This window comes from Octodon degus, unplaced genomic scaffold (assembly GCF_000260255.1).
Source record: "Octodon degus isolate 3935 unplaced genomic scaffold, OctDeg1.0 scaffold00183, whole genome shotgun sequence".
NCBI lineage: Eukaryota > Metazoa > Chordata > Mammalia > Rodentia > Octodontidae > Octodon > Octodon degus.
The window spans coordinates 1,433,417-1,446,493 of record NW_004524759.1 but is presented as its reverse complement, the minus strand read 5'-3'; the positions used below and the strand labels follow the sequence as shown (position 1 = coordinate 1,446,493).

General features: G+C 35.7%; 1 protein-coding gene and 1 pseudogene across 4 annotated transcripts in view; both read left to right on the top strand.

Annotated features, from left to right (window-relative positions):
- The window catches only part of Emcn (endomucin), a 102,921-nt gene that overhangs the window by 51,168 nt on the left and 38,676 nt on the right, over nt 1-13,077 (top strand). For all 4 annotated transcript variants that reach the window (XM_023703886.1, XM_023703883.1, XM_023703884.1 and 1 more), the window contains one exon: nt 368-478. In XM_023703886.1, the coding sequence (XP_023559654.1) occupies nt 368-478 (111 nt within the window). The remainder of the gene's footprint in view (nt 1-367; nt 479-13,077) is intronic.
- LOC101576182 lies at nt 524-4,474 on the top strand (annotated as a pseudogene).

The window sequence follows — 13,077 nt, the reverse complement described above, 5'->3', positions numbered from 1 at the left end:
TATATATGATGCAGGCCATGGTTCCTTCCTATTATGAGATGTGTGACCAAAGGGCAATTAAGGGACCTCTCTGAGTTTCATACATAAAAGGATGATCAAAGAGATTGCTTCCTTTATAGAATTACATTGATAATCAAATGGTATTACTTAAAGCAAACAAAGAACAACCTTATGTAGCCCCATCTTATTCAAAATAACTGTGTCACTGAAAGGTTGACATTAAAATACTTGATTTTTAAATCTTGGTCAGAATGCTTTCAGCAGCTAGTCTTCAAGTCATGATCGGACCTTAATACGAACACCAGAGAGACTCACCAGTGATCTTCTGTGCCCCTGATGACTGCTGTTTTTGTTTTTTAATAAACAGCAAGCACAACCCATGCTGTCATAAAGAATGAATCTGTCACCACCAAAGAGACAGTGATGAATCCCTCACTTTCAAGCCTTCATCCAACACTACTGAACTTCCCCAACATGAGTGAGTATGAGGTTCCTGTTGCTGTTCGACACATGCGTGCATGGAATGGCCTCAGATTGTTCTCCAGCCCACAATTGCAAAAGAAACTCTGCCCCATATTCCCTGTGCATCTCTAGCGAAATTAAGGATGTGACAGCTTTGGGCTTAAAGCACCTACTTAGGTAAGTTTAGACAGGCACAGGAGACCATGGTTCGATTCCTGGCACCACCACATGCCAAGCCAGCACTGCCCTCAGGGCAGTTTGAGCCAGCCAAAACAAACAAACAAACAAACAAAATGAATGTGACAACTTTGTCTTTCATAATGACACTTTATCCTACTGTAGTCACAGATGTGGCCTTGCCAAAGAGAAGTATAAGGCTGGCAGTAATCTGTGACATCAGCACAAAGACTCCAAGCTCCACAAGACAGATGACTTTGGTACCATGTGACTATTCTTGGAAAGAAACATGCTTCTAAGAATTTATAGAACACTGGGGCCAGGGAATTAGCTCAGCTCTCTAAACACCTGCCTGGCAAGCACAAGGGCCCAGGTTCCATCCCTGGTGTTTCTTATTGTCTCTGTACCAGTGATGGGGGTGGGGATCTAGCTCACTGACATAGCTCTTGCCTGGCAAGTATGAGGTCATAAGTTCAGCTGCCAATACAAAAAAAAGAAAAATCTGTAGCAAGGTAACTCTGATAAACAGAACCTATTTTGTATATAATGTAAGTCTGAAAGGAACCTTCAGAAAACACAACTCATATACCTTGTAATATATAAGACAACTCCTAAAGAAAACAAATATAAACTACACATCCATCTGTAGACTACTTCATAGCTCTTGAAAGATTGAACTATAGTTTCTACTTTGTACTAAAAATTCACATATTCAGTGAACAATGATTATTAAAATTGGTGTCTATATAGCAGTATGTGGTCAGCTCTGTTAGTTACTTAAAACTTAATTTCACTTTGATTCATGAAGTAAATTGCCCCTGTGTCTTAGTACTGGAGATGGATGCCTTTATGTAGCTTCTAAACACAGAAATGGCTTTCTTTCAAGTTCTAAAAAAAACATATCAAAGCTGTTTCTTAAAAAAAAATGAACAACTTTGGAAAGCAACAGAATGAAATAAAGCATTCACTTTTGTCTTTTTCCCTTGACATTTGATTAAGCACCCTTACATTAAGTCTTTTAAGTATGTCTTATAAATATCTAGCGGATCCTCTGGCCCTTAGACACCATCCTTCCTGAGCTCTCTTCCAGGTGCTTTCTGATCAGCATGGACTCCATGTGACATCATGAACTGCACAATTTCTATATGTCATGTGGTGAAATCAAGACCCTCCCAGATTTCTAGTTAGCTTTCTACTCATCCACCTTTTGTTCCCCAAGGTGGATATGAAGCCACCTCCTCTAAGCTCACAGGCAATGTCACACTAGTGTTGTGAGTGTGTCACCATGTTGAGACATTTGATTCAGCATACAGGAATCAGAGCGTCACTGCTTTTCTGCTTGGACAGGCAGGATGAAAGCCAAACAAAGGAGACCCTCAAATCATTGTCTAATCTTTTTCCATTTTCCTACACTTGTGTGTATTTCTCCTGTTTTGTTCTGTCTACAGAAAATAAGTATCTAAAATCTCAGAATCTTTAAAATAGAAATATTCATTGATTCAGTCTTCTGACTTACACATGAAGAAATGTGGGCATGTTGAAATAATGAACTCCCTAAGAGTATTTTGGAAGCTCATCTGTGTACCTTGAATTTTTCTAGTTCATGAGAAATAGTCATTTATTAGAGAATGCAATTGTGGAATTCGCCTATTAGTGGATAAAATGATAACAAATTAAATATGAGTAATTTAATATGAAAAATACATATTTTCAGCAGTCACAAAATGAAATAAAGAGAAAGTAAGAGACATTGGGGTGCTGATTTTCACCCAGTGCTCAAGGAAGTCCTCACTGGCCAGTGGCACCTGAGGACAGAAGTGAGCAGAGTGAGTGAGAGAATTGGACATGGACGCCTGTGGGAGAGAGCGAAGAAGAGGAAAACTGGCGTGCCCAGGGCTGTGTGCGGCTGCCTGAGATTGCCTGGATGACCAGGAGGGGTCCTGGAGTCGGGGTGGAGGGGGTGAAGCAGAACCTTGGACAGGCAGCAAGGTCTCCCCACACAGGGTGAGCTGGCCTTGGGCAGGACACTGAGCTCCACCCATCTCAGACCCACAACCCCAGTGGAAGACGGGAGCAGAGCAGTGCTGTGGTCTTAGGGGAGATTGCTTCAAACTAAAAACCTGCTTCACAGTAAAGTAAAAAAGAAATAGTGTTTTAAAAGCTACTCTAAATATAAGGAAAAATAAAAGCAGTCAGGGGGCTCACAGGTCCTGACTCAAAATCAGCGATTAAACTATGCCAATCAAAGCAGTCTGGTGCTGGCATCAAGCTGGAAAAAAAACCCAACAGAATAAAGTAAAGGACCCAGAAGTGAACCCAGTTTAAGAAATGCTATGATCTGCAACCATGCACAAAGCTACACCACAAGGAAGACATAGTCTTTCAATAATTTTGGTTTAGAAATTACTTACCCACATGCAAAAGAATGAAAGTAGGCCTTTATACAACATACAAAAATTAACAAAAACTGGGTCAAAAACTTAAAGCTAAAACCTAGCAGAATCATAAAGAAGCAGCCTCATGATTTTAGACTTGGCAATAATTTCTTGGGAATTACACCAAAACTTAGGCAACAAATGCAAAAATAGATAAATGGACAACGTCAAATGAAAACATTTATTTAATGAAGGGAATGAGCAACAGACTGAAGAGGAAGCTTGCAAAGGGGGAAGAAATGTTTGCAAGCAAAATATCTGAAAGGGTTAATGTCTAGAATTTATAAAGAACAATTCAGCAACAATAAAAATCCAACTTTAAAAAGCTGAATGAGATCTTCATGAATCAGGAGCAATAGTCATTCAAATGCAGATTAAAACAGTGAAGGGCATACAAAAAGATTAGTGGTGCGAATATTGACAGACTTATAAAGGATTTCTCACAGATAGGAAAGAAAATTATAGAAGCCAGTGGAAAAAATTGTATACTGGATATTCAGGTGGAAAAGACTTTTTGTTAAAAGTAATACAAACAAAGGAAGTCTCATTTGAAAAAGAATGTGCTATTCTTTACGATATGATAAAAGGGCTACAACAGACTATTGAATATCAACACAATTTGAAAAGTGAAAATGAAAAACTAAAAAGAAAATCTGATAGGACAAAGAAAATACTAAAATCTCTAGAACAGAAAATAAGAATAGAATCACCAAACTTGCACATGAAATGAAAATCAAAGAAGAGGAACATAAGATAGAAATAAACAGACTTTATCAAGATACACAGGAAAACATTGAATAAAGTGAAGAAAAACACAAAGATCTAATAAAGAAGAAGCAAATGGAAATTTCAGAGTTAAATGCAAAGTTAGTAACTCAACAAAAGGAAAAGCAAAGTGAAATAATCAAACTACAGCTGGAATTTGATCCCAAACTAGCAAGAGTTCAGAATAAATCAAAACCCCAGATTCTGAGGGCCAGCCAGATAGCTCAGAGGATTAAAGAACCTGCTTAGGCAGATGCAGGGACCAGGGTTCAATCCCTGGAATGTCATGCTGGCCCGCCCCCCTGCAGCACACTGAGATGGCAATTGAGACTGGGCATAGTGATACACGCCTATAATCCCAGCACTTGGGAGGCTGAAAATAGGAGAATCACTATGAGTCTGACCTGTGTAGTGAGGCCCTGTAAGACCCTGTACTAAATTTTTAAAAAATACATGCTACTATTTCCCCACCAAATATCTACAGAAGGAAGCTTAAACATCTTCAAGAAGGAAAAAACAAAGAAATTTCAGTTCTTCATAATACCATTCATGATTTGGAGCAGCACCTTTCTATCAGCAAAGATTCCCACCTTAAGCATAGATATTTTAAGTACAACAGTAAATTCATTAATTAATATTTACTTTTTAAAGAGTAATTGAAAAATTTAATTCCATTTTCAACATAAGCCTAAATAATAAAAAAGAGAAAGCTTCAAAAACTTGAATGAGGGATAGGCATAGGTGTTTTTCTAATGATATGATATTTTACAATAAGTATAGGAAAATACACTCAATCACTAGAGAAATATAAATCAAAACCATACTGAATTATTATCTCTCACCCATTAGAATAACCACCATCAAAAATAAGTCAGTAAGCTTATGGGTGTTAACCAAGATATGGAAGAATTGAACTCTGCACCATTGACCATGATATAAAATGGTGCAGCTCCTATAAAAAACAATATTAAAGTTCCTTTAAAAAAAGATTAAAAATAGAATTGTCTTATGATCCAGGAAACCCTCTTCTGGCTTTATATCCAAAAACAGGAAAGCTTTTAAAACAAGATAGCTTTTAAAACAAGGTCTTGGGGCTGGGGAAATAGCTCAGCAGTCCTCTTTGGCAAGGGCAAGTTCCTGAGTTTGATCTCTGATACCTCATGCCATACCAGCCCCAGATAAATCAGGTCTGGTGGGGCAGGCTTATCATCCCAGTGCTGGGGAGGCTGAGACAGGAGAATCTGAGCTGAGTAGCAAGACCCTGAAATAAATAAATAAATAAATAAATTAATTAATTAATTAATTAATTTTATACACATACATATATATACATATGTATATATATATATATATATACACACACACACAGGATTTTAAATAGGTATTTGTATACCAATGCTCACTGCAACATTATTTAATGATAACCTGGAGGATGAGACAACTGAAATGCCCACAACAAGATTAATAAGTAAAGAAAATGAGATACACACACGCAGTAGAATAGTATTAAGCCTTTAAAAAGCAATAAATTCTACAACATATCATGTATTCTACAATATGGATAAATCTTGGAACACTGGGCCATTGAAATAAATGTCTATAAAAGTATAAATACTGCACAGTTCAAGTTATATGCAATATCTCACATAGTTGCATTCTTGGAAATACAGTTAGATGGTGGCTATCACAAGCTTGTTGCATGGAGAAAGGAATTGTTTGATGGATATAAACAGCGTAAAATTCTGGAGACTTGTTGTATAGCAAAGTGCATAAATTTTACCAATACTGTGGAGCGTGCTTAAAATCGCTGAGATGGTAAATATTATGACTATAATTTGGCCAGAATAACTTAAAAATTAGACATTGTGGGAAGTTAAAAAAAAATTGATTTCAAGACTCTGAGTCTGTACTATTTATAAAATTAGAAACGTTGAATAACAAGTTTTTATTATTCATTAAAATAATAAAAGTATATTATGAATGGGTATATAGATATGCCCCTAATCATATAGATATGATATTGATTATGGAGTCAAGCTCCAAGTAGAAAGAATAGAAATAACTTGGCATTAGGCAGCTTTTCGTCTAGAGTAATTGGATGATTCTTAAATGGGCTGATGAAAACTCATGAAATGAAGGCCGACTTTAACCTCCTTCAAGATGGGAAGTACAAAAAGATGAAATTTGGAACATACGTAGACAAAGAGCTCTTTTCAATCTTTTTTTTAGTGGGCAGAAATTCCAAACATCTTAGTAAACCCACAAAGAACATGAGGCTCTGGTATAGATGGAGTCAGAACCCAGGTTTCTGGGTTGAGGTAACGTAGGATACTAATGCCCTAGAGAAAACATCCCAGACCTCAAGTCACCAGCAAAATATGTTAAAAACTACTGCACTACATAAGAGTCAGCTAGAGAATATGAGGGGAAAAAAACCCATCTTATTAAAAACCAACAGGAAAAAAGGAAAACAGATGATAGAAACAAAAAATTCACAAAATTAACAGGTGTTCATAGAAACAGAAAATATATGTATTAATTGGATATTCATAATGTGTTCCGAGGAAAAAGATAAAATGGATTATTTTACTATGCAATGGAAACCAAAAATTTTGAAAAATTTAAATCAACCTGGAAATTCTAGAGCTAAAATTTCCTATCATTTAAAAACCTGATATTTGAGTTCAATGGTAGTTTAAAAACTGTTGAAAGAGAAAAGACTGCTGGAAATTGATCAGAAAAGAACAGTTTTTAAAACTACCCTACCAGTAAAAGTATAGCAAAAATGGACAGGTGGGTGTTGTTGCTGTTGTTGTTTGGCATAGGAATTCACTACACAGCTCAGGTTCCTAGTGATCCTCCTGTCTCAGCCTCCCTAGTGCTGGGACTACAAGCATGCACCACCATGCCCAGTCTTGGTAACCAAATCACTGTGCTCAGGCAGGGTCCAACACTGTGGTACTGGGATTGAAGGGTCCTTGCACTTGCCAGACAGGCATTTAGATTACTGAATTATCTACACAGCCCAGAGAGTTCTTCATTTTTAGAACAGGAATATATCACAAGTCATATGTGAAAGAAAATGAAAAGCAAAATGAAAAAGTAAATAAAATACCATATATAAACAAGTATATGACCTTTAATGTCAGTGCTCCAAATTTTTTTAAAGAGAGAAAACTAAAAAGAAGGGCCAGTGGTATAGCTCAGGACACTAAGTGCTTGCTTAGGTAAGCACAGGGGCCAGGGTTCATTCCCTGGCTCCACATGCTGTGCTGGCCCTGCCTACAGGCACACTGAGCCTGCAATGGAGTCCAGGCATGGTGGCATGCACCTGTAATCCCAGCACAAGGGAGGCAGAAGTCAGGAGAATCACTATAAGTCTGGGCTGTGTAGTGAGATGCTGCACAAAAATACTCTGAAGATTAAAAAGAAAATAGAAGATTGGCAGAATGAAATACAACTTTACAGCATGCTGTTTATAAATAACATATAACAGTTCACTTTTTAAGATAAAAAACACTAGAAGAAAGATTACATCTTTAATAAACAGTCTCGGAAATAGCTTTCCACTTGTTAGAGACTAAAACTAGACCCATGTCTCTCACCATGCACTATACTAAAATGAAAGTGGGTCAAAGATATAAATATTACAACAGAAATGCTAAATCTGCAGGAAGAAAGAATAGGTAGAATTCATGAAGACATAGGTATAGGCAAAGATATTATGAACAAACCTCCAATCACACAGGAATCACTACAAAGAATCAACAACTGGGCTGTCACCTTATTAAAAACCTTTTGCATAGTAAAAGAAATCACCAACAGAGTGAAGAGACAGCCCACGGGGGGTGGGGGGAATTTTGCCAGTTCTTCTTCAAAAGGATTAATATATAGAATACATAAAGAAATCAAACCCTTCCCAAATTTAAAGACCCAATCCAAAAATAGGCATCTGAGATGAATATACACTTCTCAGATGAAAAAGTACAGATATGTGTGTATATATATATATGTATATATATATTATATTATATTATATATAATGTATATAATATATTAAAATGTTCAATTCACCATTTGAGATAAGCAAAAATTAAAACAACACAGATTCCATCTCACTCTAGACAGAATAGCTATTATCAAGAAATCAACCAATAGCAAATGCTGGAGGGGTATGGGGAAAAAGGAACCCTTCTCCACTATTGGTGGGAATGAAGACAAGTGTAACCACTGTGGAAATCAATGAGAAGATGTCTCAGAAAACTAAAAATATAGGTTCCATTTGACCCAGCTACTCCCCTTCTTAGTGTCTTCCCAAAAGCAACATACTACAGTGTAATACACACACCTATGTTTATAGCAGTATAGTTTGTAATAGATAAATCTTGGAAAATACAAATGATGGTACAAATACCCATTGACCTATGAACAGATAAAGAAGATGTGAATTTTTTACATAATGGAGTACTACTCAAACATAAAGGATAAATTTGAGACATTTCTAGCTAAATGAATACACTGTGAGATCATACTCTTAAGTGAAATAAATGAAACACACATGTGTAAATATCACATTGGTTCTCTGGTGGGAGAAACCAAAAATGTAAATAAGGACCAATGTCTAATAGATATTGTGAAATAGGAAAAAAATATTCAAATAGTATGGGGAACTATGGAGGGCAGAGGGAGAAAGAAAAAAAACAATAGGAACAAAACTGTTGTAAGTAAGAAGGGGATGAAGCGTTAAAGAGAGAAGAATCGGAAGAGGAAAATCAATGTATCTGTCCTGTGCAGGTTCAAATTCCTTATGATGAATATGATCATTATCTATATCTAAAATTTACCAATAAAATTAACTAATTTTAAAAAAGATAAAGATAATCCAAAAACTTATTCAATAAACATGATAAACATGTTAATATCACATGAGACTAAAGAATTTTGGGGGAAAATAAAAATCATATTTTATGTATATGATCATGTCTAAAAATGTATGTGATAGTTATCTTTATTGTCTGCTTGCTTGGACTGAGATACAGTATCTGCTGGTGATTCCACAGATTTCCATTAGGGGCATCATGACTGAGGGAACACAGGAAAAAGAAGGCAGGTTGGAGAGGGGCCACCTATGCACTTAGCTTAGCTTAGCTTGAGTGCTTATGCTGCACCTCAAACTCCTACAAAAAGAAAAGCAAGTGAAGCCCAAAGCCCAAAGAAATTATAAACACTAGAGTAGAAATTAATTCAATGGAGACAAAGGCAACAATATAAAGAACAAATGATTCAAAGGGTTGGTTCAGCTACAACTCTTGTTGCATAGGTCCTGCTTTACCTTGGTCTTAACCATCCAGCAGAAAAGGATAAAAACAAAGTAAGAGAAGTAAAGCCATGGTATTATGTTGAGCTGTAGGGGACTCAGGTCAACAATTTCTGATATTGCCAGTCAAGAGGAAGACCCAATACTATTATGGACTACTGGACTCTTTTAGAATATTTTGCTGAGTTAACTCACCAATAAGATTCAAGTAACAGAACTTAACAAAAAAAAGGGGATATAGATGAATGTGTCCCGAACCAGCAGGTCAGTCAATGAAGGTCACAAGAGGGGACAAAGGACAGGAGACGTGAGAAATGGAGACAAGACAGGATTCTGATCAAGTCTCTTTTATTTAGGGGAGGTGCTGGGTATATTTAGTGGAGACATAGGGAAATGACGTCGGCGGGTTAAAGGCACAAGTAACTAGGCAACCGGGCTATGACAGGGAGTCCCACTTCCTGTGCATAGCAGGAGAATTATGGGAAATAGGTGGGGTAAAAACTGGGAACCTAGCTCATCAGAGGTAGGGGAGGAGGAACCCAGAAACCCACTTGCAGTATGACTGGAGGCCTGGAATTATTGTGCCTCCCACATGAATGTCCATTTGGTATCTGTGTATTCAAAGTGGTTAGGATAGATATATAGTAACATTCTCTTAATGAATAGAGGAGTTTGTTCTAATGGTGTTTGTACATAGAATATCAAGTCTGCATCTTGTACAGCAATTAACCACTAGGAAGAATGTATGCAATGTATTAATTATTGAAACTGTCCTACCAATTTGGTTTGAAACTGTCTCATTGCTATTTGTTTCTCAATAAAATTTTGGAAAAAAAAAACAAACAAAGGTTTGGTTCTTTGAAAAAATAAATAAAATTAAATAAATAAACCCAAAACAAACCTTATCAAAAAAGGAACAAAAAAACTCAATTTCACATTATAAGAAATTAAAAGGGTAAAACCAATATAGACCCTCAAGAAACTCAGAAGATCATCAATACCTACTTCTAAAATCTTTAAAAGGTTGGAAAACACATAGAAAATGGACAGTTTCCCAGATATATATGAATTGCCAAAGCTGAGTCAAGAAGATATACAAACTCTGAGTAAGGCAATAGCAGGAAACAAAATTGAAGTTGTAACAACAACAAAAAAACTACCAAAAAAGAAAAGCCCAGGTCCTGATAGATTCACAGATGAATTCTACAAGAAATTTAGAGAACATTTAATGTCAACTTTTCTCAAACACTTCAATGAATTTGAAAGGAAAGCAATTCTCCTAAACTCATTCCTTGATGCAAGCATTATTCTGATACCAAAACAAGAAAAAAGTAGAACTCAAAAAGAAAGCTACAAGCCAATCTCTCTAGTGAACATAGGTGCAAAAATCTTCAGTAAAATACTGGAAAACAGAATGCAGCAAATCATCAAGAAGATTACATATCACAACCAAGTGGGCTCATCCTGGGAATTCAGGGATGGTTTGTATGCAAATATATGCAAATCCATAAATGTAATACCTCACATTAACAGAGCCAAAGACAAAAATCACATGATCATCTCAATAGATGCAGAAAAAGCTTTTGACAAAATCAAACACTCATTCATGATAAAAAAAAAACCCTACAGAAACTTGGAATAAATGATCTATATCTCAACATGATAAAAGCCATCTATAAGAAACCAGCAGCCAACATCATACTAAGTGAACAAAAACTGAAAGCCTTCATTTTAAAATCAGGAACAAGACAAGGATGTCCACTGTCTCCACTCCTATTCAATATAGTTCTGGAAGCATTAGCCAGAGCAATTAAACAAGAGAGAGAAATAAAAAAAACTGATTGGAAAGGTAGAAGTGAAATTGTCATTATTTTCAGACAACATGATACTCTACATAGAAGATCCTAAAAATCTACACCAATAGACTTGTAGTTTTAATAACCAAATTCAGTAGTGTAGCAAGATACAAAGTCAGTATTCAAAAAAGATAGCATTTCTGTATACAAACAATGAATGCACTAAGAGTGAAATTAGAGAAACTACACCTTTCACAATGACATCCAAAAAAATGAAATACTCAGGAATCAATCTCACAAAGTAGGTAAAAGATTTATACAGTGAAAATAACAATACTCCTAGGAAAGAAACCAAAGTAGATTTCACAAAATGGAAAGATTTTCCTTGCTCCTGGATAGGAAGAACCAACATTGTGAAAATGGCCACACTCCCAAAATTGTTACACTGATTCAATGAAATCCTGATTAAAATACCAATAGTATACTCAGAGATCTAGAGAAAACATACCTAAAATTCATCTGAAGCCAGAAGAGATCCAGAATACCAAAAGCAGTCCTTGGCAACAAAGGAAATGCATGAAGCATCACAATCCCTGACCTAAAATATACTACAATGCTACTGTGATAAAATCATCATGGTACTGGTATGAAGACAGAGGATTAGGTAGAGATTTCAAGAACAAAACCTTATTTGTATGGGAATCACTTCAAAGAAGCAACACCTGGGATCTTATCTTTTTGAAAAATTTCTGCACTTCAAAATAAATTACCAATGGAGTAAAAAGAAAACCCACAAGTTGGAAAAAAGAATTGTATCTAACTACCCATCTGACAAAGACCTTCTATCTATAACATATAAATATTTTTTAAATCAAGCCTCCAAAATTCAAAGACTAAATCCAGAAATGAGCATCTAAGATGAATACACACTTCTCAGATGAAAAAATACAAATGTCAAATAAATATATGAAAAAATATTTAACATCGTTGGACATTCAAGCAATTCAAATGAAAACATTGAGATTCCATCTCACCCCAGACAAAATGGCTATCATCAAGAAGTCAACCAATAACAAATGCTGGGGGCGCTGTTGGGAAAAAGGAACCCTTCTCCACTGTTGGTGGGAGGGCAGACTGGTACAACCACTATCAAAATCAGTGCAGACATTCCTCAAAAGCTAGGATCGAAGGTCCCATTCAACCCAGCTATTCTCCTCCTAGGTATTTTTCCAGAACAAATGAAAACATCATAAGACAGTGACTTATGTCACCCATGTTTATACCAGTGCAACTTGTCACAGCTAAATCTTGGAAACAACCCACATGACCATCAGCTGAGGAATGGATAAAGAAGATGCGTTTTTATACAATGGAGTATTATTTAGCTATAAAACAATGATAAATTTGAAGCTTTTATTAGTAAATGGATGCAACTAGAGACCATACTCTTAAGTGATATAAATCAGACCTGCATGTGCAAACATTGTATTGTCTGCTTAGTGTAAGAACCTGAAAAGTAAATAGAATTTGAAGGGTACACTAGATACTGCGAAAAGGAAATGAACCTGTTGAAAAGGAGGAAATTAGTGAGATAAGGAGAAGCACAACACAAGGCATGGGAGAAAGAGAAATATCTCTGTGTGTAAGCAAGATGATTTGAATAATTGTACAGTGAATTTCTCCTGGTCTGTGAAAAGGAGCATTTAATGCTTAATATCTTTTGTCTTCTTTTTTAATTTTTTTCCTTTTTCTCTTTTCTTAATTTTTTGTAGCTATTTTTCTTTTTTCCTTTCTTCTTCCAATTTTGCTTTGCATATCTGCAGTACTCTGAACAGCTCATTTGAAGACAACAACAAGCAATACAACAAACACTGTCAAATTCATATTGTTTGTTTAGTGAAATTTAGGATCATTTGTAATATCTTCTGTTTTAATACTATTCTGCAGTCTCTTTGAAAAATAAAATAAAAATTGTAAAATAAAATGAAATAGAGGTAGAAAAGACCAATGGTCCAAACATAAGCACCTGAACAACAATCTCAAGAATGTAGGAGGAAAACAGGAATAATAAAAAGTACTAGATGTGAGTAAATAATAAAAATAATTGCAATTAATGAATTAAAAG